General features: G+C 34.6%; 1 protein-coding gene across 1 annotated transcript in view; it reads right to left on the bottom strand.

Moving 5' to 3' along the window:
* Positions 1-26,865, bottom strand: part of LOC125224803 (corticotropin-releasing factor-binding protein) — a 64,248-nt gene that overhangs the window by 26,911 nt on the left and 10,472 nt on the right. The window contains exons 2-4 of the mRNA XM_048128263.1: positions 13,054-13,159; positions 12,172-12,332; positions 8,346-8,541 (exon numbers count right to left, since the gene is read on the bottom strand). Coding sequence (XP_047984220.1) covers positions 8,346-8,541; positions 12,172-12,332; positions 13,054-13,159 — 463 coding nt within the window. The remainder of the gene's footprint in view (positions 1-8,345; positions 8,542-12,171; positions 12,333-13,053; positions 13,160-26,865) is intronic.

The raw sequence follows: 26,865 nt of genomic DNA, 5'->3' as shown, positions 1-26,865 counted from the left end.
AGAAACATTTTATTAAAAATAATTTAGGTAGGTTTAGGTACATTACATGTTAAAAAACATATTATAAAGGTATACTCAGAGGTAATAACAGGCGATTTTAAGTATATCTGAATACCTATCATGCACTTCATAGTACATACATTTTATTAAAATAAATTTTAAGCTGTTTGTGGACCCTGCGAGACACAATAGAAAGACTTATGGACGGCTATTTTACTTAAGGTTCAATGAATAGAAGTACTAGAGGCTCAGTAGTTCTTCAGTACCTAATTTTGACATTTCAGAATACGTTTTTAGGGTTCCGTAGTCAACTAGGAACCCTTATAGTTTCGCCATATCTGTCTGTCCGTCCGTCCGTCCGTCCGCGGATAATCTCAGTAACCGTTAGCACTAGAAAGCTGAAATTTGGTACCAATATGTATATCAATCACAAAGTGCAAAAATAAAAAATGGAAAAAAATGTTTTATTAGGGTACCCCCCCTACATGTAAAGTGGGGGCTGATTTTTTTTTCATTCTAACTTCAACGTGTGATATATTGTTGGATAGGTATTTAAAAATGAATAAGGGTTTCTTAAGATTGTTTTTTGATAATATTAATATTTTCGGAAATAATCGCTCCTAAAGGAAAAAAAAAATGCGTCCCCCCCTCTAACTTTTGAACCATAATGTTTAAAAAGTATGAAAAAAATCACAAATGTAGAACTTTATAAAGACTTTCTAGGAAAATTGTTTTGAACTTGATAGGTTCAGTAGTTTTCGAGAAAAATACGGAAAACTACGGAACCCTACACTAAGCGTGGCCCGACACGCTCTTGGCCGGTTTTTTTTTTATGATATAGCCATCAAACGAGCAGAAGAGCCGCCGGATGGGAACCAGTCATCGCCGCCCATGGACATAAGCGACATCAGGAGAACCCCTTATGCGTTGCCGACCTTTGAAAACCCTAAATACCTGATTCTTGAAAAACCCCATGTCATAGCACAAGGGAAACTACTCAGAAGGTAGCTCAATTCACAAATTGCACGTTCTGGGCAAAAGTGAGCGAGAGGCCCGTTATTCGCTAGATTAAGCGTCACAAAAAATGTGTGTGGTGACGGGTTAAGGATTTCACCACTCCCTTTCTTCCCGTGGGTGTCGTAGAAGGCGACTATGGGACATGGGTTAAATTGTGGCGTAGGCGAGAGGCTGGCAACCTGTCACTGCAATGTTACAGTTTCGTTTTCTTTCAACCCCTTATATGCCAAGAGTGGCACTGAAGCTTAAGTAGTTTCATGTGCTCTGCCTACCCCTTTATGGGATACAGGCGTGATCGTATGTATGTATGTATGTAAAAAATGTGTGCAGGTAATTTGGTTCAAGTAATATCTTAGCGGGAATAGGCGAGACGACTAAAAAACTATTTTGTCCGTCAATTAATTTATCAAAAAAAGGCATGGCAAATTTTAGACACATATATTTTTTTGTTTCTTGTAGATTTACGAAAAATGACGACGGTACAGTGCGTTGAAGTTTCGCGTAACATCACGTCTCCGTACAATTTTTTCTTAAAAGTGACGTCAGAAGCGCCCACTCCGGAACTTTGATGCGCTATATCTTTGTATTTTTTCATTAATTTTTGGTCGATCTAACTGACTGACGGACTAAACACCATTTTTTTGTGTAAGTAGTCGTTATATCTTCCTATGTCTGTTATTTTCCCAGTAAAAAAAAAAGTACCTACTTCTTAGAGATATGTCGTATATTGTTTACCTAATGTGTTATCTTAACTTGTAGGCACGAATAATATTAATTTTTGTTATTGAATAAATATTTCAGCCCAATTCTTATCTCGATAAACATTCTGTTCATAAATAAGTATTGGATTTTTTCTCGAAATACGTCTCGGAACTTCGTTTGCAAACGCTGCGCTGTTACTAAATTAATACCGATTAAATTTCCGACACCGCTGCAGGCGACATCCGAAACAAAAATAGCCGCGTGCTACTGAGCCTACATATTTAAACACAAAATTGCCCTGATATTTAATACTGACGTATAAATGAAGGTATAGAAATTCGAATTGTTGTTGGTTGTTGGCAGGGTGCACATACGAAAGTCGCAAAAAAATCACCATTATTTCCATCATATCAAGATTCCCCTTTCGGAATTATCCGAGAATTTCTGTCATTCGGAATTACCCTAATACACCTTAAGGCTGCTTTCAAAAAAAACGTCAAAAGAATGTAAAATTGATAGTTTTAGTCGGTGAAATACTACACTTTCCGTTATCCAATAGATTTATTTAATTCAAGTTCCAGTTAGAGCATCTTATTATCTTGATTTTTATAAGACTGGATGTTTGAAAACTAACTCACTAAATTAATTATGAATTTTTCTCTAATGCACGTTTAGAAAAACGCACGTATAGAGCTGAATCAGTCGATCTTATTTGTAAAATTTAGACAATTTTGAATATTAAAACGGGTAAATTTATAATTCGTATATCCTGTACCACAATCATTTCAGACTAGATTTTTATTTTAAGTTTTTGAAAAAGAGTAAACTAGCCTAAGGCGAATTCAATTTTTTTCAGAAATTACCTAAAATTAAGTGACAATTTCTTTGAAAATCTACATCACATCGAAGTAAGTTTTGTACTAAATTAATCTGCAACGTTTACTTAAATTGCTGTTATGCCTTAGTGATTATAAATTGCTATTATTGATTTTTGCCAATTTTTTGAAAACGAGCCTTCACCGGTACAATTATTACCACTTTTGGACATTTTCTCATATTTTGTTAGACCAAGTAGAAAAAGTCCTATAATGTGATATATATTTATAAACTACTCGCAAAGCCCTTTAATTTGATACCACACACGGTATGATCGAGTGCTCGGTTGCGATTTCACTATTTTTAACACGAAAGCCCTCTTAATGTAAAAACAATTGTGTCAGGTACAGGGGCATTTTCAGAATATGGGACCCCCAATTAGCGTAAGAGGTTAACAAAAATTAACTCACTGTCAGTTTTCTGACGATAGTTTAAGCATGACATTTCAATAAAAATATTGATTTCGTGTTAATTACATAAACTTTAAGCGATAATCTACATTAATCAAATTCAATTCAATTTAAGAGCGGGGCTCTTGTCGGTGCAGCTTGATGAAGTTGTCTCCACTTTGGTCGATCCGAAGCCAGCCTTTTAGTGTCCTGGTACGACACGGCCCTTACATGTTCCTTTACTTGGCTCATATAACTCTTTCTTGGCCTTCCTCTTCCTCTCCTTCCATTTAATTTCCCTTCTATTATGTTTGTGATGAAATGGTCGTGTCGTAGCAGGTGGCCTATCATCTTTCCTCTCCTATTTTTAATAATATTCAATAAGGTCCTCTTTTCCTTCACTCTATTTAGGACTGCTTCATCTACAAACCTACATTCAGAATGTGAAAAAATGTTAATTTTTAGACATATCGATACCTCTGGGTTCAATTGGCGTAAAGGACATTTTGGCGAAAATGAGTTATATATACAGTTTTGTTCAGAATTTCAAGCGCTATCGATCTGTGTAGTTAAAATTTCGATATCTCTTAAAAAGTTGCCTTTACGACCAAGATTTTCTACTATGGACTTGCAAAAATAGCTTTTCTGAAGGGGCGTAAATATCAAGTCATTAATTATAAATTATTATTTGTGTCGTAAAGGAAATCTACAAATAAAAATATAGTCGCAAGTCACCTTGTTATATATTGTTGACCTTTAAGCCCTTACTTTTTAAGGATCACTTTCTATAGTAGTGTGATAAAGTTGGGCGTAAAGGACAAGTTTTTTGTTCTTCGTCCTTTACGACCAGCACTAAAAATATTTTATCCGCAACTGTAATCGATATCTTTGGGTTCAATTGTCGTAAAGGACATGTAATGCAGGTTTCAAGAGAAAGATAAACCCACTTTTTTGTTTTTTTGACCTATATTTGTGACGTGTATAAGAAAAATATGCAGATTACGAGTATCTTTAACCTAGTGTAGCAACCGTAGTGATAAACTAAACGATTTAGAAGATAGATGGTTGTAAAGGACACGTCAAAATGTTATAACGTCCTTTACACCCATGATTTGATACGGTCGTAAATGACGGTCTTAGATGATTTTTATACAAAGTCGGGGCGTAATTGTAACCGAAATGGTACAAATGTTGTTCTAAGTTTACAATTAAAAACTGGAAAAATGTATCAAAACGTACTTAATATGGCATAGAATAGCTCTACATCAGTTTAATGCAGTGTATTATTTATCTAAGCTATCTTAGCAACAAAAAAGAACAAGACTAATATTTTATATCCAGTTTTGTCATAAAGAAACAATATTTGCTTAAAAACTATCTAATACTTTGGCAACAAATTCAAAGTTATTTTTTAGTATTCGCCGCTGTCTGAATAGTCAGTAGGTTACGCATTCAGTCTTTAATTCTAGCAGGGAAACGCTTTCGTAGTATTATTATACTGCGGCGAGATGTAGGTAATTAAAAAAAACATTATGGTAATCAGGGTACGTACCCAAATGCACAAACGCTCACGATAATATCTATTTCGTAGCTATATATCTTTATCGCTCTTGCGTATTGCACCAGACTGCATTTTTGTCGACGATTGCCATTCAGCTACGCCGGCAGTAAACTTTAACAGTAGACTATACTAACATTAAGTGCGACTGCGACAATAACAGGTGCGTTTCGCTAGCGAATGAGCGTTAGCGTTTGGTGACTTGGCTATGTACCCAGGTACTTAAAGCATTGACTATAATATTTCTAGGATTGAACTCATAATTAAAATTATTCTTATTTAACAGGTTTAAGACTAAATAACAATCTTCTATTTTAAAATTATCAAAAATATGAATCAACATAGTAGGTAGTCTTGACTATATATACAGTTTGTATACGCGTCCTAACTTGCGTTTATAAATAAGTACTTAACTCTTAGTTATTCTTAAAACTTCTTTCTACTTTAGACTTAAAATTACTGTCGTATTAATATAGTCTACTATTCACAGTTGCTGATTAAAGTTTACGTGATTACAATTAGTGTTTTACTTAAACTACGAAATCGTTTCCCTGCTAGAATTAAATACTGAATGCGTAACTTATTGAGACAGCCGAGCGGCGAGTACTAAAATAATAACTTTCCAAAATATTAGATAGTTTTTAAGCAAATGTTGTTTCTTTATTGCAAAACTGGATATAAAATAGTCTTGTTCTTTGTCACTGTTAAATATTTAGATAAATATACACTGTAACACTAATGTGGCTATTCTATGCCATATTAACTACGTTTTGATACATTTTTCAAGTTTCTCAATTGTAAACTAAGCTAAAAACAGTTGCCATTTGTACCATTCCGGTTACATTTACGCCCCGAATTTGTATAAAAATCATCTAAGACCGTCATTTACGACCCTATCAACTCTAATTGTTCAAAAAAATCGTGGGTGTAAAGGACGTCCATAGCATTTTGACGTGTCCTTTACAACCATCTAACTTCTAAACCGTTTAGTTTATCACTACGGTTGCTACACTAGGTGAAGGATACTAAAAATCTACATATTTTTCTATATACGTCACAAATATAGGTCAAAAAACAAAAAAGATATAAACATTTTTCTAAAAAAAAAGTTGTTTTTTGCTTCTCCTGAAAACCTGCATTTTGTCCTTTACGCCAATTGAACCCAAAGGTATCGAATTATTATATGCTTAATTGTCGTCACAAAACTGACAGCGAGTTAATTTTTGTTAACAACTTACCTACGCTAATTGAGGGGAACCAAATTCTGAAAATGCCCATAAACAACATCAAGTAAGTAGTGTAAGTACATATATTTTGTATAGAGGGATGATCGATAATGGTATACACAAATATATATGAAAACATGTTTTTTGAGGACGTTAACAACGAAAACGACGATAACACAAAAAGACAACCTAAGAATAACTGTCTAATACATATTATGTAGTTATATCTAACACCACACTTGTGATGTGGTACCTAACTTTACATGAAATACTGTTTAAATAGAGGTAATCGAAAGAACCTAGGGATCTCTTTTATTACTTACTTACTGCTTACTGCTAGCCTTTCTCCGCAGACGTTTTGTCTGGTTGCCTTTCTGAACTCATTTTCCCATCTCATTTTTTGTCCACCATCCTTCCTTTTACCATCTCTTGGGTACCTTGGACCATTGTACCTTTGACCATTTTTCTTTATTATCTCGGAGCATGTGGCCAGTCCATTTCATTTATATTCATAGGGATCTTTTTTATTAGCTGATTTTAATTTCTATAACGTCAGTGATTTAGTAAGTTTTTAGATTAGTTTTTCGTTATTTATGACTTATTTAAGCTTAACAACAAGCCGGCAAACACGAACAAAAATAAACTAAAGCTGCCTGTATAAGGAATCGGCGAACTTTATTTTCAACCCTGAGAAAGATTTTCGTAAAACTAATAATGCAAATATCCGATTCAATTTCCAAAGACTGAACTTACTATCCGATCAATACGTTTACATTTTGGTAAAGTTTTTATATTGCCTCTTTTCTTCATGTTCCCTTTTAGGAAAGGAATACCTTTGCAAAAGACTATAACAATATTGTTCCTTGTGTGGTTACGGGCTAAGAATTTCATCACCGCCTTTCCTCCCGTGGGTGTCGTAGAAGTTGACTGTGGGATGTGGGTTCAGTTATGACGTGGGCGATGAGTTAGCAACCTGTCACTGCAATGGCACAATGCCGGTTTCTTGTTAACATGTTACTGCTTGTTGCATGTTGTTGAATGGCGCTGAAACTTGAGTATTGGCATGTGCTACTCCTACCTCTTTTGGGAAGACAGACGTGAATTAATATAACTATATGTGTATATAATAGGTATTGTAACTCTACTTGATATAAACACTCAGGCTCGGTATTATGAAATACCTATAAATAACAGATTAAACTTTCAAACAATTGTTTAACTGCGTCTAGCCATAAATATTACTCGAGTATTGTTATATTTCGATCTATAAGACAAACGTCCATATCAAGTCCAATACGATCCATTGTGATAAAAGTACATCACTCTGGCATTGAGCAGTATTCACATTTAAGGAAAATTCTGTTGTGATGCCATTATGGACAAAAAAACACAAATCCTTAAAAATAAGTATCTAAAATTAGTTTCTAAAAACTGACGGCAATGTACCATAAACTAGAGTCATAAAGCTGTTAAAAATATAAATTTATTCATAGATTGGTACATCTGTATAAAAAAAAACATAAAAAGAATTTAAACTACTAAACTTAATCTAACACGGAATAAATATATTTACAAATAAAAAACAGGAGCAAGCTCGGCGCCGGATGGTAGGGTGCCCAGAAGGCTGGTAGCATTGCCGCGCTGGATCGCGATCGCGAACCAGCCCTCTCTGTTGTATTGATAATGATTATAATGATAATGATATTACTTTCAATAAATCTTACTCACCGTCTTAATAATAATAAGACCCAAACGCACGAGTAATACATGTGTGTGTAAATTAAATTAATACCAAATTAATACCAAAATAAAAAGTTATTTTGTTCTAACTACGTAATTTTAATATTATATTTGCCAATTGTCATTGACACGGCGCGAGAACGCAAGCATGTTTTGTTAAATTGCGGTAAGTATTTGGTTGTGGGTTAAATTGTGGCGTAGGCGAGAGGCTGGCAACCTGTCACTGCAATGTCACAGTTTCGTTTTCTTTCAACCCCTTATTTGCCAAGAGTGGCACTGAAGCTTTAGTAGTTTCATGTGTTCTGCCTACCCCTTTATGGGATACAGGCGTGATTGTATGTATGTATGTATGTATGTATTTGGTTAGTATGCTCAAAGACATAATATGTAACTCCGTATATAATAGACAGATAAAGTCTAAGAAAAAAACGTACCTCAAAACCATACACGGTGACCTAGATGGCGATACACCTTTGGGGGACGCTCGGCTAGATGGCGCTAATATTAATATTTGACATTTTAACACATATCAAGCTAAGAATATAGGCTAAATTGTCAAAACTGAGGTTCAAAAGTTTTAAGCTTGTGTCGAGAGATGGCACTGTGATTACACATTTTACTTTGACAGTAACTCTCTATAAGACTCGATCCTCTTTGGTATGCTGAATTAAATTGTAGTTAAAACCTAATACATTGTACTTTTTAGCTGAAAGAACTCGCACGCGGACGAAATTTAAATAAACCAGGCTATTTTTACGTGTTTTCCCGCTCACCGTTAACGCGATGACAGAGATTTAAAAATGTTTTATGGTAAAATATTCAAGAAAATCAACTTACGCCTCGGATTTTTCAGATGACGCACAGTGATGGCGAATCCCTTGCCCCTGGCCGGGACTCTGTACTGGATGAGCGCCGCATTCTGACGCGCCACCAGCTTGCGCGGCGGACGCCGGTCGCAGGATTCCACCACTCGGTCATCGTCCCAGGCGTCTGCTGGCCAGACCTGGCCGTTCAACTCCCAGCCGTCCACCCACTGTAAGGAAACCTTTATTAGAACCGACATTGATCCTGAAAAAAAGAGTACAAATAAAAAAGTGGCAACGTCCTTGTGTCGTGGCTTTCAAATCAATATGTGTGGGACTATGGGACCATGTTGCCACTCTTTAATTTAGATATTGGTGCCTATACCTAATGGGAATAAGCCTCTAGGTACAGGTGACTGCTTTCGGGAAGTTGGTTTTGATGCTCCATGAATGTGTGTTTAGTAAAACGTCCCACTTTGTCGATTGCTAATATTGCTATAAAGCCGTTTTGTAAGTTGATTCATTTAACGCTTTTTTTTAATTTTGGAACGCTTTATTAAACACACTCACAAATAACCCCTCAGGTGGCAGAGCTACAAGTTGCATAGGGGAGAAGTGGCGCGGTCATTTTAAAAAACATTCCGTTAAGTGGCAGGCGCCGGGAGCCGGACTCTGGGAAAAACAAGCTGATAAGTGGCAGGGACCGGCTCCCGGACCCCGTGCGACGATATACCTAAATATATAAATAAAACCGTCTAAAACTATATCTAGCTTCCTCATACTTGCACGAACCATTCGTCACTAAACAAGGACGGCATTCAGTAAAGGTTCAACACCTTCAACTTCAAAACAACTTGAAATATGACCCAATTTGATTGGACCATCCGCCTGCCATGTTTGAGACACGTGTTTAAAAACCGTCTTTTTCGCAAAAATTGTACTGTAATATATTAAAAAAAGAGATATAAGTATATATAAATGTATATTTAAGTCCCTGAATTACTTTTTTCTCCAATTTACTGTTTTTTTTGCCATCTGATATTTGATCGAGTCTAGCAAAATTCACATAAATGGAATGTATTTTTTTTCTATGGAATGATTTTAGCCGTTTCATAATGAATCCAGTGATATATGGTTTATGCACAATATCCCTACATTTTTTGAGTAATTATAATTTTTGTAACATAAGTAACATTCGCGATGACCACCCGTGAGGGCCCCGCCACTCAAGGGTAAACTTTTTCTGTCATTTTAGCGGTATCCTTGCCACTCAACAGCTTTTTATTTCAAGTCCGGCTCCCGGTTACCTGCCACTTTACGTGCGGTCGGCTCCCGGATTTCGCCACCTGAAGGGATAATAGTTTCACTGTAGTTACAGATACACAATAACGATACTATTGGATCAGTGAGACAGAAATACTGACGCCGCAGGATGGCTTGTCGTTATTTTTATTTTTGTCATTTTTGACATAAACTTGCTGATTTGTTTATGGTAGTGACGGACGTCGACATAAATACCTACCTTATGTAGTTTAAGGTCACTCACACTTGCAAAAGTATGAGATTTTGAAAGTAGCAAAGTTTTAGAACCTGGCCATCGTAGGCTTAGTATTTTAACTATAGTAAGTATCACCGAATCGATAAGCCAAAAGGTTTGCCTTAACTACCTAAACTACCTATGAAATAAATAAAGACATCATTATAACTATGGCCGCCATTAAGTCTTTAAATTACAACATTATATAATTATTTGTTTATTATTTGACTACCGAATCAGCCTCGAGTGTGTAGTAATGTGAGAAGTAAACACGTTTCATTAATATCAATTCTGATTTGATCATGAAATTTGATACAATAGCAAACAGACCTACCTACTCATTTTCCTCGTATTTCCAAGAAGCATTAGTATTTTAGTTGGAAACTAATAGTTGAAGGAAGTATTAATTAATAATTAATTAATACTTCATGTATTAATTAATTACGAAATTCAAGTAGACATACCATACTCCCAATTAAAAAGGCATTTTATTAAAGTAGACTTACTTATCTTTACTAGCATATCAATTTCCTGGATATCAAAAGACAGCATTTGCATCGTAATCGAAACATCTTCGATTACTGCATACAAAATCGCTTTAATACATGCTTTAAGAATCGGCAATTTTTTATGCTACTAAGTAACGATTCGATAAAATAATTATATGTTTATTCAAAAAACTAGTTCACGAGAATGTTTGCTAAGTTTTATTTAGCGTATGCAATATTTGTGCCTCGTATTCATATCTGATGTAGCAATTCGCATACACTCAAGCATTTTATCATTTTAGGTCAGCGACAAACTGTCTGCTTTGCAAAGTAGGTAATTTGAATAACAAGTTAAGAATCTTCAATTATAAAAGTAATTGAAAAATGCAATCTCGTTGAATGCAACGTAGTCAAAGGACCCGTATTCAATGCATAACCTATTAAGTTTCCCTATAAAACCTTTTACTCCATTCAATTTACTGGTGAATTCAAATCTCAGCCAATCATATCAAATTCAATTGGATTTTTTCTAAAAGTTTTTTCTAAAAGTTTTTTCTCGTTACGGGTAACTTTTTTTTAATAAAGTCAAAGAGGAAATGATTGAAGGGTGTCTTTGTTGACAGTAAGATAATTGGTTTATGAATAGTTAGTGAACCGGCCTGGGTACCTATAGCCAACCTTACAATCGCTTACAATTCATAAGTATTTCGGAGCTATCTTTCCCTATCGCTCTTTTGAAGTGGCGGGACAGAACCAGACTGCGTTTCGGTCGCCACGTAGCGTCAACGATTGTCAGTTTGGCTAGGCTGGCTTAGGTATTCTGTCAGACTCAGTTTCGGCCGGAGGATTCATAGGATTATAATCCTATGAATCCTCTGAGCGGGCATTTAGTGAACTTAGTACTGTAGCTAATGTATTAATGTACATTCCAAATGATTTCTGACATTCTGTTTCTTAAATTGAAATTGATAAGCACTTCATCATCATCATCATCATCATCATCATCATCATATCAGCCCTTTGTCGTCCACTGCTGAGCATAGGCTTCTCTTCTAGTACGCCACTTGTCCTGGTCCTGAGAACTTCATACATAATCTCTTCTTTCAGACCTTTAAGAGTACAGTTTTTTTTGCAGCTCATAAAAATACTTTAGGAGATTACCTTTCTCGTAGGTGATGTGAGAAACCGCATATGCCACACAGCAGAAAATTATGTCCTCCTGATTGTTTTTCTCCGTTATAACACAGTCTAACCCCCTTATTCATAAACTTACACTAAAGTTATCAAGCCAATAAAGTTCGTTTGTCCTTTTCTATCCCACCAATACGTCGGAAAGGGACAAACGAACTTTATCGGCTTGATAACTTTAGTGAACGTTTATGAATAAGGGGGTAAGTATGTAACCACATTGATCCGCATCCTTATGTATGAGAAATCGCTCGTTAGTATGAGGAAGCGTCGGAAAGCAGAACGCATGATCATACTAATAACGGCTAACCGATTTCACGCCGATAGGTTTAGGGAGACCCTAATGAACATCGGTGGAGAAGTACTTACAGCAACCAGCCCTCAATTCTCGCAGGGCACGTCCATATAGTTGAAAGTGACCTGGATGCGCTGGTCAGGCTTCGCTCCGGGTCAGGCAATGCCCTCGTCTGATGGCGACTTGAAGAATATCTCTCCCTCGTCGGATGTTAATGTCATTAGAAAAGGGCTTTCTGACCCGATATAAGATTTCAAGTTAAACTTTTCTTCCCAGTTAAAAATATTCTAAACTCCCTTTTTTCTTTTTTGTACTTTATTTGTAGTTTTTAAAATACTCTAGGATTACTTACTGCAACCAGCCCTCCATTCTCGCAGGGCACATCCATGTAGTTGAAGGTGACCTGGATGCGTTGGTCAGGCTCCGCTATCATGTAGATGCCGCACACTATGCCCTCGTCTGATGGCGACTTGAAGAATATCTCTCCCTCGTCAGATGTCATCAGAAAACAGTCTAAGAGAAAAAAAAATTGGAAGATGTCAGTCATTACAAAAAATGTAAAAAAATACAGTGTTTTTTATTATTTCACGCCCATCGTCTATTGTGTATTTCTCTGGGAAGACACATTCGAACAATTTATATAACATACTAGCTTTTGCCCGCGGCTTCGCTCGCGTTAGAAAGAGACAAAAGTAGCCTATGTCACTCTCCATCCCTTCAACTATCTCCACTTAAAAAATCACGTCAATTCGTGGCTCCATTTTGCCGTGAAAGACGGACAAACAAACAGACACACACACTTTCCCATTTATAATATAAGTATGGATGACGTATAGGTAATTAGAGTCAGCTCCTTTAAATAGGTATCCTACTAGATGTTCAATTGAAAGCAACATTGAGTGCTACTTTGCTAAAAATAACTCTCGACGAACAACTCTTTCTTATATGGTTAAAAATAAGTATAGGTATATTTTATTTGTAAAACTTTTCGTATTCATTTGATTTCTATCTTATTTATCCCCATTCAAGATGTATACCAATAGCTAATTATAAAACTGATCAATAGTAAAATAAAGGGAAAACAAAAATATCTTTCTCTTTTGAAAAATATATTAAATTTTGCAATACCCACAAACATTACTTTGTAAATTCAAACAGGTTGAATGTTCAGATTGAGGTTGACGCTCGTATCCTATTAGCCTAATAAAATAAATCAGAAACGTTAGATAATTACCTTCATTAGGGTCTATTACTCGGTGTGTAGGTCTTTCAACCCGCCTTCCCCTCTGATACCACGAAACGCCGTGCGTAGATATTCTTGGACGTCCCCGTCCCAACTCCTGAAAAAAAAAACATCCTTAAAAATGAAGTCGTAATAATTTTATGGGTCGTGAACTCCATTCGCATGTCCTTTAGAATATAGGAAATGACGATACACATTTTGTATTCACAGTATCGTTTATTACTTTAACGAAGACTCGAAGTTATCATTTATGAGGTAATATAATCGAGAACGCAACGGAATTGCGTAGGTGGAAACCCTTTGAGACGGGAGATCATGTAGCTCTTTTGCGAATGTGATCAGATCTGTATTATCTTCTTAGCAGATTATCGCAGAAGTCCTTTTCTCTTGACAAGTAATATTTTTTTTTTGATATTTTGTTTTTCATAAAATACAACTTATTTAAAGAAGAGCATATTGTCTACAGGTGAAAATTTAATACAAGTAGAAAATGATGTCATTGTACATTTTTTGTTCACATTAACTTTGTACAAGTAATTATATTTGATTCATACATATAGGATAAAATTAATTTATAATATACCAGATACGAGTACCTACCATAAATTTTTAGTACATTATTTAAAGTCGAGAAGGTCTCGGAAAATTAAATTCATCTGAAAATTATGTACATACATAACCCCCAAAAGAATACTAGAGCCTATAACTACTAGAGCCAAAAAATACAAATTAGTTTCTTTGCTTTATGTTATCTAAGATTAAAAACTCATAGTAGAAACATGATCGCAACGTTATGACCACACAGAGATTTAAAATGAAAAATTGTATAAGAACTAGACCACGACATCGGTGCAATTTGTTACACAAGCTGTTCGCAGTGTTAGAAAGTGTCAAAGTCGCAACGGCCGTCCTCTGTTTTCCAGTATTAGATGTGAAAACTTTTCTTTACATTCACAAAATGGCCAATATTTCAGACCACACCATGTGAAACTGTATTGAATAAGGTACTGGCGCATATGATGGCCGGTTCTTAAGCTTTCCCAAATATTTCATGTTTTTGTAAAGTGAATTATTAAGCTCTCCGTTTCTTAGTAAAATCTTGGTAAAATAATCTGCAACTTTAAATGAAACATGAGAAAAATAACACTAAATTGTCTGTCAACGTTAAAATAAACTGAAATCATTTTAGAGACCATTGAACAATTTCACGGATGATAAACTGAATGCAAAACCCAATAAAATCGAGTTTGTTTCAATTTCTATAATAACATAATAAGAATAACTAATTATAATTATATTACGTACTTGTTTTTAATAGTGATTACTAATACCTACTCGATTATAAAAATGTTCTTAACGGGATAATACCTGAAGAATGCGCAACAAATATTTGCTTCTTATCCAATTACTAATCTTATCTCAAGAATGCTTTCATTATTTAAAGTCACACACAGGTCAAACGCGATTAATTAACATTATTTTTACCTTTTTTCCAACGTTGGAAAAAAGGTAAAAATAATGTTAATTAATCGCGTTCGACCTGTGTGTGACTTTAAATATGTGTACAAAGCGCGAGAACTTAAAGTGTTATATTGCTTTCATTATTGTTTAATCCACATTGACTGTTTGTCTAATATTAGTGACGTGTTTGAAAATATGCCAAAATTAAACATACGTGGAATCAAACATGATATGATACCCCCTCATTTCGATGTTTGTGTAATAGAACATGTCAGTTGCTATGGCGGGTTCTTATTAAGTATAAAAATTTTGTTCTCTACTATATGAGCTGATTTTTCCCGTATACGTACGAGATTTTATCTAATACCGTAGTGGAAGAGAATTTTCTCACACATTCACATGACGTATTGCGAGAAAATCTCTTATTCCGTGTGAACGACTTTGATAGTTGCCATACATAAGTTCGCTGCCACAACGGTATTCGATAGAACCTCGTGTTGGCACGACACATGGCAAAAAATTACGCCGTGTAAACTTAGCCTAACAAGTTAAAAATAAACGTTAAAAATAAACGGCAATTTCACAAACAATTTCCGACAAAGCCTATTTGTGAAACAGAAACTGCCCTTGCGCTCAGTTTTGTTTCAGCCAGATTCATTTTCACTGATTTTTACGTCAACTCACAAAGCCGTCTCACTGTCACGACCTTTTCCAAAGGGAACATGCAAAATGTATGTCGCCTCCAAAGCTTTTGTCAAAGCGGACGCGGTCACGTTTGATATTTGTACACATTTCATTTCCGCATGATTGACACTAGGTTAGCTTCATTCAATAGACGCGCCATCGCCTTAAAAGATGAAATATTACGCATATTGTGTCACAAAAAAGGGTATGCTCACAAGCTTTGTGATAGTGCCCCTGTGGCCTATTTGGTTAATAAATGATTTGTATTTGTATTTTTAGCAGTCAATAAATGTATGTTTGAGTAATTCGCGAAAAGTTTGTACATTTGGATCACGTCTCCGATTTTGATAAAAATTGGTAGGCTGATAGAGTCCATTATGCTGAGCAAGATCCACTAGGTTTCCCAAAATGTCCCAGTAGTTTGTATGAAACCTTCCTTTTTTGTTACCAGATTTCTATACATTTTCGGTAACAAAAAAGGAACAAACTGCTTGGGACATTTTGGGAAACCTAGTGGATCTTGTTCAGCATCATGGACTCTATCAGCCTACCAATTTTTATCAAAATCAAAGACGTGATCCAAATGTACAAACTTTTCGGGAATTGCTTATATACATGATCTGAAGACGGGGTCTGGCCTAACGTATGACCCTGACTGCAACACCAATAATCCTGGGTTTGAATCCCGGTAATAATTTATAAATTTTATTTGTGTGGTGAACACATATTTTTCTTCTTCTGTTTGTTCCTAAGTTGGCGATGGTTGTTTTCTGTGATACAATAATTAATGTTTGCATGCAAAAGTATGTGACTCGTTATGTATTTATCTCTAGAAGGTTGTGTATCGTTGCCTAAATAATAGCTACCCACATGCTTAGTTTATGATTAGTTTGGCCATAATATATGTCAATTTGTGTGAGCTGTCCCCCATTATAAGATATTATAATAGATATTAAAAATTAAATAAAAGAATCAATCAATATTGATTATTATTTTTTCTTTCGAATATAAAGATTTAAAAAAATCATCTATATAGAACATTCTACGCAATTTCTATCACGCTCGACCGAATGCAATGTTAAGTGCTAAAAACAAAACACTGCACAGACACACCTCTCCACATGAAAGCCTGCGCTGTTAAAGCCCCTTTTGTTGACTTCCCAAGTCCTGAAACTCCGGCGGCAAAAACCAGTCTAGAAATTTTCACCGAGAACAATCGCAACTTTAAAAACTCACGATGCTTTATGGGTTATAAAGCTTGATTCACATGTGTGTGTTGTGTTATTTCGTTACGCAATGCGTTTATAAATTTTCACCTCACTAGCTCGGAAAGGACTTTTTTATTCTTTAAAAACAGATAGCAAAATCGCATTTTATCGACAAGAGTGCAAAGAATATTTGAAATCCGAACGTGTCATTAGTTATTTTTTTAAATATAATTTCTTGTAAAGGCATGTCCCAGACAAGACAATTTTCTCCCTGTGCTTAAATTGTCTTAACAAATCATGTGATTTGAACGTAAAAATAATTTCATATCGAATTGTATCCGACAAAAAACATTAAATTCAAACAATTTTATAACATGATTTTACCATAAAACACTTTAAATCGTACAAGAAATTGTATTTTTGACTTTTCCGCTGTACTTATTCAGAACGCACCTTAAGTAACATTGAAATCTCAAAACGCGTAAAACGGAACGCACCCAAATAGATTTTTCTTCTTGATTCTTAATTTGGAACGTTTGTGGTGTCAGTCGGTGGGTGCATCGTGTAAATTGTATTTATTGCGTGTTTCCTCGCTTTAGTTAGGTGAAAAGTTATGTGTTACACACGGGATGCAAAGTTATTTTACCTCGTGTGTATTGCAACACTCTCTACGCTCAGGATTCTATTTTTTAACTACTCGCTTCGCTCAGGATTCTATTTTCGAACCACTCGCTTCGCTCGTGGTTCAACCATAGAATCCATTCGCTAGCTCGTAGTTCAACCCTAGAATCCATTCGCTAGTTCGTGTTGCAATTCCACACTCAGTTAAAATACAACTTTGCTCCCTTGTATAACAAATAACTATTAACCTTTTAACCCTTTTTTTTTCATCTAAACTTATCCTCATAAGGCCCAGCGTACTTGTACAAGTACAAAATTAAATTTGAGTTTTGAACTCTCATAAAAATAAAAGAAAGTTCCAAATTCAAAGTCGGTAAAAATAGTGAGAAAGAAACTATGAGAGGATTAAAGTGAGGTTTCAGGCAGACCAAAAAAGAGATTGCGGGATGACTTATTGGTTTATTGACTTATTGACAAATTGGCAGGTTTATACAAATTACAGATTTGAGTGAAAAAAGCGAGCGAGAGGAGGCTTTTGCTCAGGAGTGGGACACTAAACCAAGTCAGTAAAAAAAGTTATAAGTACCTATTTATATTTATCTTATTTATCAGACTTCAGCGAAATGAGTTGTAGCTTCGAGAAATGCGCCACTGGTTCTTTGCATGAACACAGACATGGAAATAAAGCGCTTGTATTGCGCAAATAGCAAATGAGGAGCATCATCAAGTGTCTGTTGATTCAAGACCTTGCGACAAGCATATTATTCAATACAAACCGCCCGGCACGTCCGATCTCCTTTCTATATCTGTGGTCATAATACACCAATGTGAATCCGGCTTTAGTGTGTACCGTGCAGCGATATGCTGCAATGCTTGTACCTGGATTTCCTGTTTTTAGACAATATTTGCAGTATGTTGTTTTATTTGAACAGCGGAACAATATGTGATAGCGTTCCTTTATTGTCACGGGATATTGGAAAGAAACATAAAATCACAAATGTCATATATACCATAGATCAAGCAAACGTATCTACTTAGCGTGTCAAATGAACTCAGTGAAATCCACTGAGTTGTCCGTCTTTACTCGCAGCTTGCAGCTTTCGGGCGTCAATTTTTGTAAGTTGAAGTCAACCAAATGATAATGAGGTTTTTATCGTGAAAGTCATGAGTGACAATATAACATTAATAACTAAGGCATTTAGTACCTTTTATTCAATACTTTTTAGATTTTTTAGTATTATCTATGTTTTAAAAGAGCGGACAATGATGCACAATATATAAATCGTCTTAATTTTACATGTCATTGATCTGGCGCAGTGCGTAAACTAATAAATCAAGTGTTTGAATGTTTACGGCCGGTTGCATCAAACCGTCTGTCACCGTTAAAGCGTTCGTTAAATTTTATTGTATGGGACGTTCCATAGACGTCTACTGCGTGACGATGATGTGTCTGTCAAATGCATAATTAAGTACTCAAAGGTCAAATGTGGTTGATGCAACTGGCTCTAAGTCTACTTACTAATAACACAGTTTATTCACACAGAATATTTGTGTGATTTAATAAAAAAAAATAGTTTTTTTTTTTAAATACTATTCTTATAAATACATTCCCAAATAAAAACCTTTTGTTTACTCACGAATACTGCAATTATAAATATGATCAAGCATAATACGTCGGTTGCAGCGTTAATTTAAAAACGGAAAGCGTCTGTGAGAAAAACAGAAAGCGCAGGAAATTAGCTGTCATGGTTAGAGATTCAGACAAAGATATCAAGGGATCGATCTGAGCAAAATGGGAGCATATGCATATCGGTGACATGATATACGTCATACGTCAGATATAAGGTATTAAATATAAAATAAGTAAGAGGATATTCTTACATAAATTGACTGTGTCCCATAGTAAGCTCAATAAGGCTTGTGTTGTGGGTACTCAGTACTCAGAGGACGATATACATAATATACAAAATATTTATATACATAGAAAACATTCATGGCTCAATAACAAATATCTGTGCTCATCACACAAATAAATGCCTTTACTGGGATTAGAACCGCGGCTTAACAGGTAGGGTCACTATTGTACACGCTAGGCCATACCGGTCGTCTTAAATATAAAATAAATATTATTAGGACTTTCTTACATAATTACATTGACTGTGCCCCACAGTAAGCTCAAGAAGGCTTGTATTGTGGGTACTCAGACAACAATATAAGTACATAATATAAGCACACTTCGTACTACTGAAATATGACATTAACGTTAGTTAAATTTATTACTGAGCAAAAAAAGTTTTAATTTATTTCCGGAATTCATGGTCACCTTACAATAAAGATACTTACGCCAACTCTTTACGTTTGAAAAGTAGTTCACTGAACAGTGAAATTATATTTCCTTCATAATCAAAGTACTGTCATAACGGTTAAAGAGGTTTTAAGTTTATTAATTAAGTGTTGTAGGGTGTCCATGATATTAAATTGTGTTTTTAATAAACGGGATAAAATTGCAATTTATTTAAGAAAATATATGTGTTTATAGGTCATGAAAGGAAAGTACCTGTCTTAAATATCATAAATAGAATACTTTTCTGAAATAATACTTTGTTATTTTTAAGAGTACCTATGTAATAATTCAAAGAAATTCTTAAAATTGATAATTTCGTCTGGGAATGGAACCGACGTAATCATGAAAAGAAAAACCGGCCAATAGCGTGTCAGGCAACACTCAGTGTAGGGTTCCGTTGTTTCCCGTCCGTCACAATAAGTGTCCCCAGTTAAGAGTTAAAAAAACAATTTTCGGTTTGTTATATACCTACTTACATATTACATACTTACCGATAATTATCAACTTATAAGAAAAAGAAGGCCTCGGCATTCGGCCTATAAGAAGGCCTTGAGAAAATTAGTTTCTTTGATCTCTAATTCAGTACGAGTATGAATATTACTAATATACCTACAAAATAACAAGGTACAGAAAAACAATACTTCCCAAAACTGTAAGTAAATGTGTAGGCAATAATGATAAAAGGTAACTTACTCTTATTACTAAATAGTATTGATATGAAAGAGAATCATGTATACAGGGGACTAATGTAAAAATGTGACTGACATCTCTTGGCACAAGATTATAGTTATTTGTTATACAAGGGGGCAAAGTTGTATTTTAACACCGAGTGTGGAATTGAAAAACGAGCAAGTGAAAGGATTCTACAGTTGAACCACGAGCGAAGCGAGTGGTTCGAGAATAGAATCCTGAACTTAGCGAGTTTTTCAATACACGAGAAGTAAAGTACGTTTGCTCCCGTGTGTAACACAAAACTTTTCCCCTCACTATAGCGAGGAAACTACAACGCAAAAAATGCGTTTATCACTGCTTCCAGTAGTTCCACAGGTGGAAAATCATTTTTATTACTAGATTCACCAACTTTTATCAATTTTAAAGCAGTTAATTTGGCTATATTCAAGGTCAAATTACTTTACTCACTAGTGGATAAAATGTGTTTTTACCCACTGGCATTAAAGGATAAAACACGTGTTTCCGAGCTAGTGAGGGGAAGAAACATTTAAACGTCTGTGTTGACTGATAATTTGGACTTTACTTAATGAGTATCGTCTAAAATGGCCCATCCTTATTTTAATATGTATATTTTTTCTAATTAAGTATTAATAATGTAAGGTAATTTATGGCGTATGATATTAACAAACGTGGTTGCATAGTGTAGTTACATAAGTTGAAATTTATTAAAAACCGGGCCTTTTCAGCTCATATGGCACAGTTCTTAATGGTCAAATCGGGTGTCCATGGGTGGCAGTGATCGCTTACTATCAGGCGACCTGTCTGCTCGTTTGCCTCCTAGCACATAAAAAAAAATAGTATAAGTGCTACGAGCTTGTATAAAATCGATCAGCAACCAAAGTCCTTGCGCCATCTGAACTAGCAATATGTATTTTGTTATGTTTTCGAGGTACCTTTTTCCTAGACATATCTTTGATGTTGTTGTCAATTTTCCAATTTAGCCTGAATATATTAATATAGAGACCCGAGGCACACTTCTTTTCACAAAACTGTAAATATCCAGGCAACATGATAAAATGTATTTTACTCTTATGACTAGTATCGATATTATTTACAATTTCCCAAAGTAAGCAATCATTTTTATACCTACGCGTAAAGGCTTTCCAGAAATACCTATGTGCCAGGCAGAACATATTGCTCGTAGATGTGGACCTACGTACCTACACATTATGTTTTCTTTTCTAGTGTAGGTGTTTATTTATTACCCGTAACTATGACTTTTAGTCTTCGTACTTTATTTATTATTTTATTGTTCACCACGTTTTACTGTGAATGTAATCTTAACATACTAATGTTTCACTTGAATCTGTAACATGAGTTTTAAATGTTTATGAAGCTATGTTATATTATAACTAATTTTAAATATTATACGTCCGTCCCTTCTATTGAATAGAATATATACAATCGGTTTTTGCATATCCAATTTCTAACATTTTATTTATTTTATTTTATTTCAAATACGTTACACAGTATGACAGTAAAAACCAAAGCACTGAGTAACTATAAATACATAAAAGCATAAAAAATCAAATAATGTAATATGTAATAATAATAAATTTAATATTTAATTGATGCAATAATTGTACAGTAGATATAAGATATGTAGAAATAAGTACCAATTGTGACCTGTAATATGTTATTACCAATAAATGATGTCTATGTCTATGTCTATGTCTAAACACATAAAAGTAAGAAAAAATCAACACATCACAAAGTATCTAGATTTAGGTGACAACCTAACGTCGAGGCTTCGTTGCGTCGTCTGTCCGGACGTAGAATTCGGCAGGTTACCCCGGAACCGTCGAAAGACTACACCCTTCGGCCAGAAGTCTGCACTCGCGATGGTGTCCTGCACAGCAGCGGTCGCGGCACGCGCACAACAAACGAGCTGAAGTGCACGTGCATGTATGGAAGACCACAAATATATCAAATCGTAATTTCATTCTCTTTATGAAATGTGCAAGATAAAAATACTAGAGCAGTAAATTAGGAAATTGAGATTTTTAGTTTATTTATGGCTATTTCCTTTGCACATCGCAACATTTTTTGTACTAAGTAGTATTGCAGTGAATGAATTTAATTTTCAAAATATTTAAACAAACCGCAGTCAATTTGTGTAAGTATAAGCATGTACGTATTGTATATTCATTCGAGCCTAGTTTGTGTCAGTTACGTTTAACTACTGTTATTGGCACATTCAGTGGGATTTAATTAATACCAACGTGTGTGTCAATCCATCTGATTCGATAAATACAGTGGTATGCATTTGAACTACTTAATGTACTGTGATTGTGATGTCACCAGCAATAACATGTTACTCTTCGAAGGTTGCAAATAGTACATTATGATACAAGTGCGTAAAAAAAGAAGTTCGAAACGAGTGGCAATAAATTAAAACACGACCGAAGGGAGTGTTTTTAATCAACACACGTAACGAATTTCCTTTTCGCACGTGTATTGTACGACGTTTTTCAGTACAGATGACGATCCGAAGTCGACCTGACATATAATGAACCGCTTCCCGCACTAGGGCGTAAAAAAAGCACCATATGTAGGTACTGAAAAATAATTATGTTTCATGCTCTTAAGGCCCTACTCATAAGATCGTGTCAGATATTTTTGCGGCATTTGATGAGTAATATGTTTTTGCTGGTGACTGTACTAACAATTTTAACGTAGGTTAACTTTTAATAAGAATAATCTAAACATGATTTAATTGTAATAGCTTTCATGTACAGTCAATTTTAATCCTATGCCACCTCAGAACTATGTCACATTTTGCACCGTGCTTTATTTGCTGTTGAACTTTGACGCTTACTGTGAAATGGTATTACAATGGTCTAGGAGTCCAATTGGTTGACTATACATACTAAGTAGTAGATACGCACAGTGCAAGTGCTGTGGCTCTACAAAAAAATATATTGTACTAGCGTTTGCCCGCGGTTTTGCTCGCGTTACATTCGAAAATTGCGGAATGCTCCATACACACTTTCACCTTCCATTTTAGGGAAGTGGGGGGTTAGAAAGAGACAAAAAGTAGCCTATGTCACTCTCCATCCCTTCAACTATCTCCACTTAAGAAATTACGTAAATTCGTCGCTTCGTTTTTCCGTGAAAGACGGACAAACAAACAGACACACACACTTTCCCGTTTATAATATTACTTATGCACTTGTGGATTATGGTTACCTATATTATATGTTAATACCGTATGAATAGAATGATTCAATAAATTATTTTGACTGAATCTACATGATGTCTCCCGAATCACTCTGTTTATAAGGAACTTAATAAAGCCCTTAATTAAAACCGAAATAAATTACACATATGAAAGAAAAAGTGACCAAGTCCTCTGGTGCCTGAGGCTGGAATCGAACCAGCGTACTTTCCAATCGCGGGAAATGCCTCTTAATAGTGTGACTACTTTAAGACAGCACAAGTTGAAATATTTTCAATAGATTATAATTTGACTTGTGTTCATTAGAAAAGCCCTTAATACCTAAATATCTGACGTAAGTATATTTTTATGTTTTCGATATGCATAGCATTATGCTCCCATTTCAGATCCTCCTCAGATCGGTCCCTTGACATCTTTGTCTGAATCTCGAACCATGACAGCTACTCGTAATTTCCTGCACTTTCTATTTTTCTCACAGACGCTTTCCGTTTTTAAATTAACGCTGCAATCGACGTCTTATGTTCGATCTCATTTATAATTGCAGTATGAGTGAGTATACACAGATACTCATCTTGTAGGTAGTTAAATAATTGATTATAAGAAAAAAACACAAAGTGAGTGAGTTTACAAAGATAGTAAGCGAATTTTAGAGTTATCTTAGTTGGTAGGGTTATTTTCGTGTGAAAGTAGGTAGGTATTTCGATATTTGATAATATCGAACTAATTTTAAGGTGAGCGAATTTTAAGGGTTCGTCAGATTATTGCGTTAGTACAGGTCGTGGATTTACAAATATAATTTAGGTAAATTTGAATTGAGTACGTAACGTTTTCTCGTAAACATGTTTAGGGACAACTTAATCTGATTTTACCACATTTTAAGGAAAATTGAAATTCCTCTGTCGAGTATTTTTCCGTGTCGGATTACTTTAATTTCACAAAATCGGGGGCAGACATTTAAAAAAAAAGCCTCAGGATGTTCCAGATATAGTAGGAAGTAATTACAAAGTCGAGTAGGCATCATGTTCATCATCATGATATTTGTATGTGTGAAATAAATAAATAAAATAAAATAAATAAATAAATGTTTGGCCTATTTGTAAACCATTTACAACGCGCGATGATGCTTTGAAGTTACTGTGGATACACTGAAAATGTTACCTGTGGGACAACATCCTGTTAAGGTGGCTCGCTTTCCATACAAAAAACATCTACCATTTATTTAGTCACCGCACACTACAACTAAATAAAAATATGCGCATACATCTACTATACATTTTCCGTCGTCGCGGTAGTGAATGAAATACATTGTTTCATACAGAAATCATGGACAAATCCTTGTGAATTTTTTATTAATTTTACGTAAATGTGCGTGCCAAATTTTGTGTACAGACACAGAGCCGTCATATTTCGCGCATTTTTAGTTGACATTGTCATCAGTGACATTTGGCTCTTGACAAGTAATTATTTAAAGATATTTCCATTTTCTTTTACTTTTTTGACGATCACAATATAGATTCTTATAAATTGACATAAATGTAATTTGTACTGTAATCATGTTGTGAAATAAATATATCTAATCTAATCTAATCTATTGGTTTAGTTAACTCAAGCAGACTCAGAAATAATGACGCATTTTGTCAACAAAGATACATATCGTGTATTTCGACACTGCTAATGTAAATCGAAATGGCCTCTCGGTCAAACGACTGACTATGATGCAGAAGATTGTGGGTTCGAATCCGAAGTTTTTTTTAATCATTTGAACTTTTATGGATTTATTAAGTATTTTTTATTTTTTTAATGGAATATTTGACTATTACTATATTGCTTTCCTATTTTTTATTTTCATACAAAAATACAATACAATCCTTTATTATGCCTTTGTTGATAAAATAAAATATTACACGTCTGGTATAATACATTATACATAGGTCATAGTGTGGGCATAGTATTAGTAAAGTATTGCATTTACTGAGCTAGTTGACCTATGTTATTGTTGTGTGAATGTTTTTCTTCAACAACTAAATGGTTAGGTATATACAAGAATATGGGTAGCTTTTGCACATTGTAATTTTTCCTCAGTCACCCGTTGACCACGAACGCTGTAAAGTGTTTGAAACATCAGGATGAATTTTAAACTCATTATACGCGATTTAATCCGTTTTCATAGTTTTTATTTCATGAGTAACTATCGCGGTAACTGAAGACAATATTAACTAAATGGTTACAAATAATAATTAATAATCAAACGAACTTACCTGTGAAGTTTGATTACAATTATACGAGTATCCAAATCCGAGACAACAAATATTATTTACTATGCAGCACACGGAATCGTACCGTCCAAAGTCACACATTTCAGAGATATAAAATTTAAAAAACAAGTTCTCGCCATGCATACCTACTACCTTCAACATAGCCCAGCGCCCTGCGGCGTAAACCCATCATTATTTTAGAGTAGATCTTTTTGTGTCGTGAAACCATTTTATTGTTATTTTCGGGGATGGGGGCGGGACTTTGTTGTCTCGGATTTGGATACTCGTATAATTGTAATCAAACTTCACAGGTAAGTTCGTTTGATTATTAATTATACTTCCTATCCAAATCCGAGACAACAAATATTATTTACTATGCAGATGTTCAGAGCCTTGCATGTCAATACAAATACTGAATGCGAAAATAAAATAAAGTATGGACATCAAAATATGATATAGTGTTAAATTTCGTATGAGTACCTACTTAATGGTATTAAGTATCTGATGATGTGACGTCATGATGACGTCATCAAGCAAATTAAAAGTTATTCCTATTATTTAAAGTTAAGTTATTCCTATTATTTTATATATAACCTATTGAAAATGTTATAATTATATTAAGCTTTAACTTATGAATGTTTTTGATATTCCCTGGTTATGGTAACACTGATTAGTTTGCAACTTCTAAGGTCTTAGAACGGCGCTTTTTGGCTTTTAATGAAATGTTTTTAAATTAGTATTAATTACGTTTTAAAGTCAAGGTCATTATAGTTTCATCAGTTTTCATTTAAGGTTTTTCTGATGTACAAGAAATCTCATGTAAAATTATGCGTAGCAACAAATTCCCTTTTGTGCATTGGCAATGCAAGCAATAAGCATACGCAGTTACAATTTTTATTTATATTCCAAGGTGAATTAAAAGTCAAATTCAATTACTATGCAATTAAAAAGTAAGTCCATACAATGCCTTAGTATACTATTTTCTAAATATTGTTTTAAAACGTCATATCACTTTGTTCATATAACATAAGTAACCTGGTAAGTATTATATTAATTTATATAGATGCCAACAAAAAAGGCTCCTATACTTAAAAAGGAAGAAGTAAACTTAGCTAGTTACTAGTTTAATACTTAAACAAGTATTATGTAATTATTGCCGATGTTTTGAGGACAAACTATACAACATTCAATTTTAACATCTGATTGTAAAATTATATAGAAGGCAAATGAGCAGACAGATCGCTGTCACCCATGAACACCAAAAACCTGAAGCATTAGAAGTTTTTTTTTTTTTTTTTTTTTTTTTTAAGGTGTGTTTGT

This window comes from Leguminivora glycinivorella, chromosome 3 (genome assembly GCF_023078275.1).
Source record: "Leguminivora glycinivorella isolate SPB_JAAS2020 chromosome 3, LegGlyc_1.1, whole genome shotgun sequence".
Classification (NCBI taxonomy): Eukaryota; Metazoa; Arthropoda; class Insecta; order Lepidoptera; family Tortricidae; genus Leguminivora; species Leguminivora glycinivorella.
Note: the sequence above shows the minus strand (reverse complement) of the source record. Positions and strands in the feature narration are given on the sequence as shown.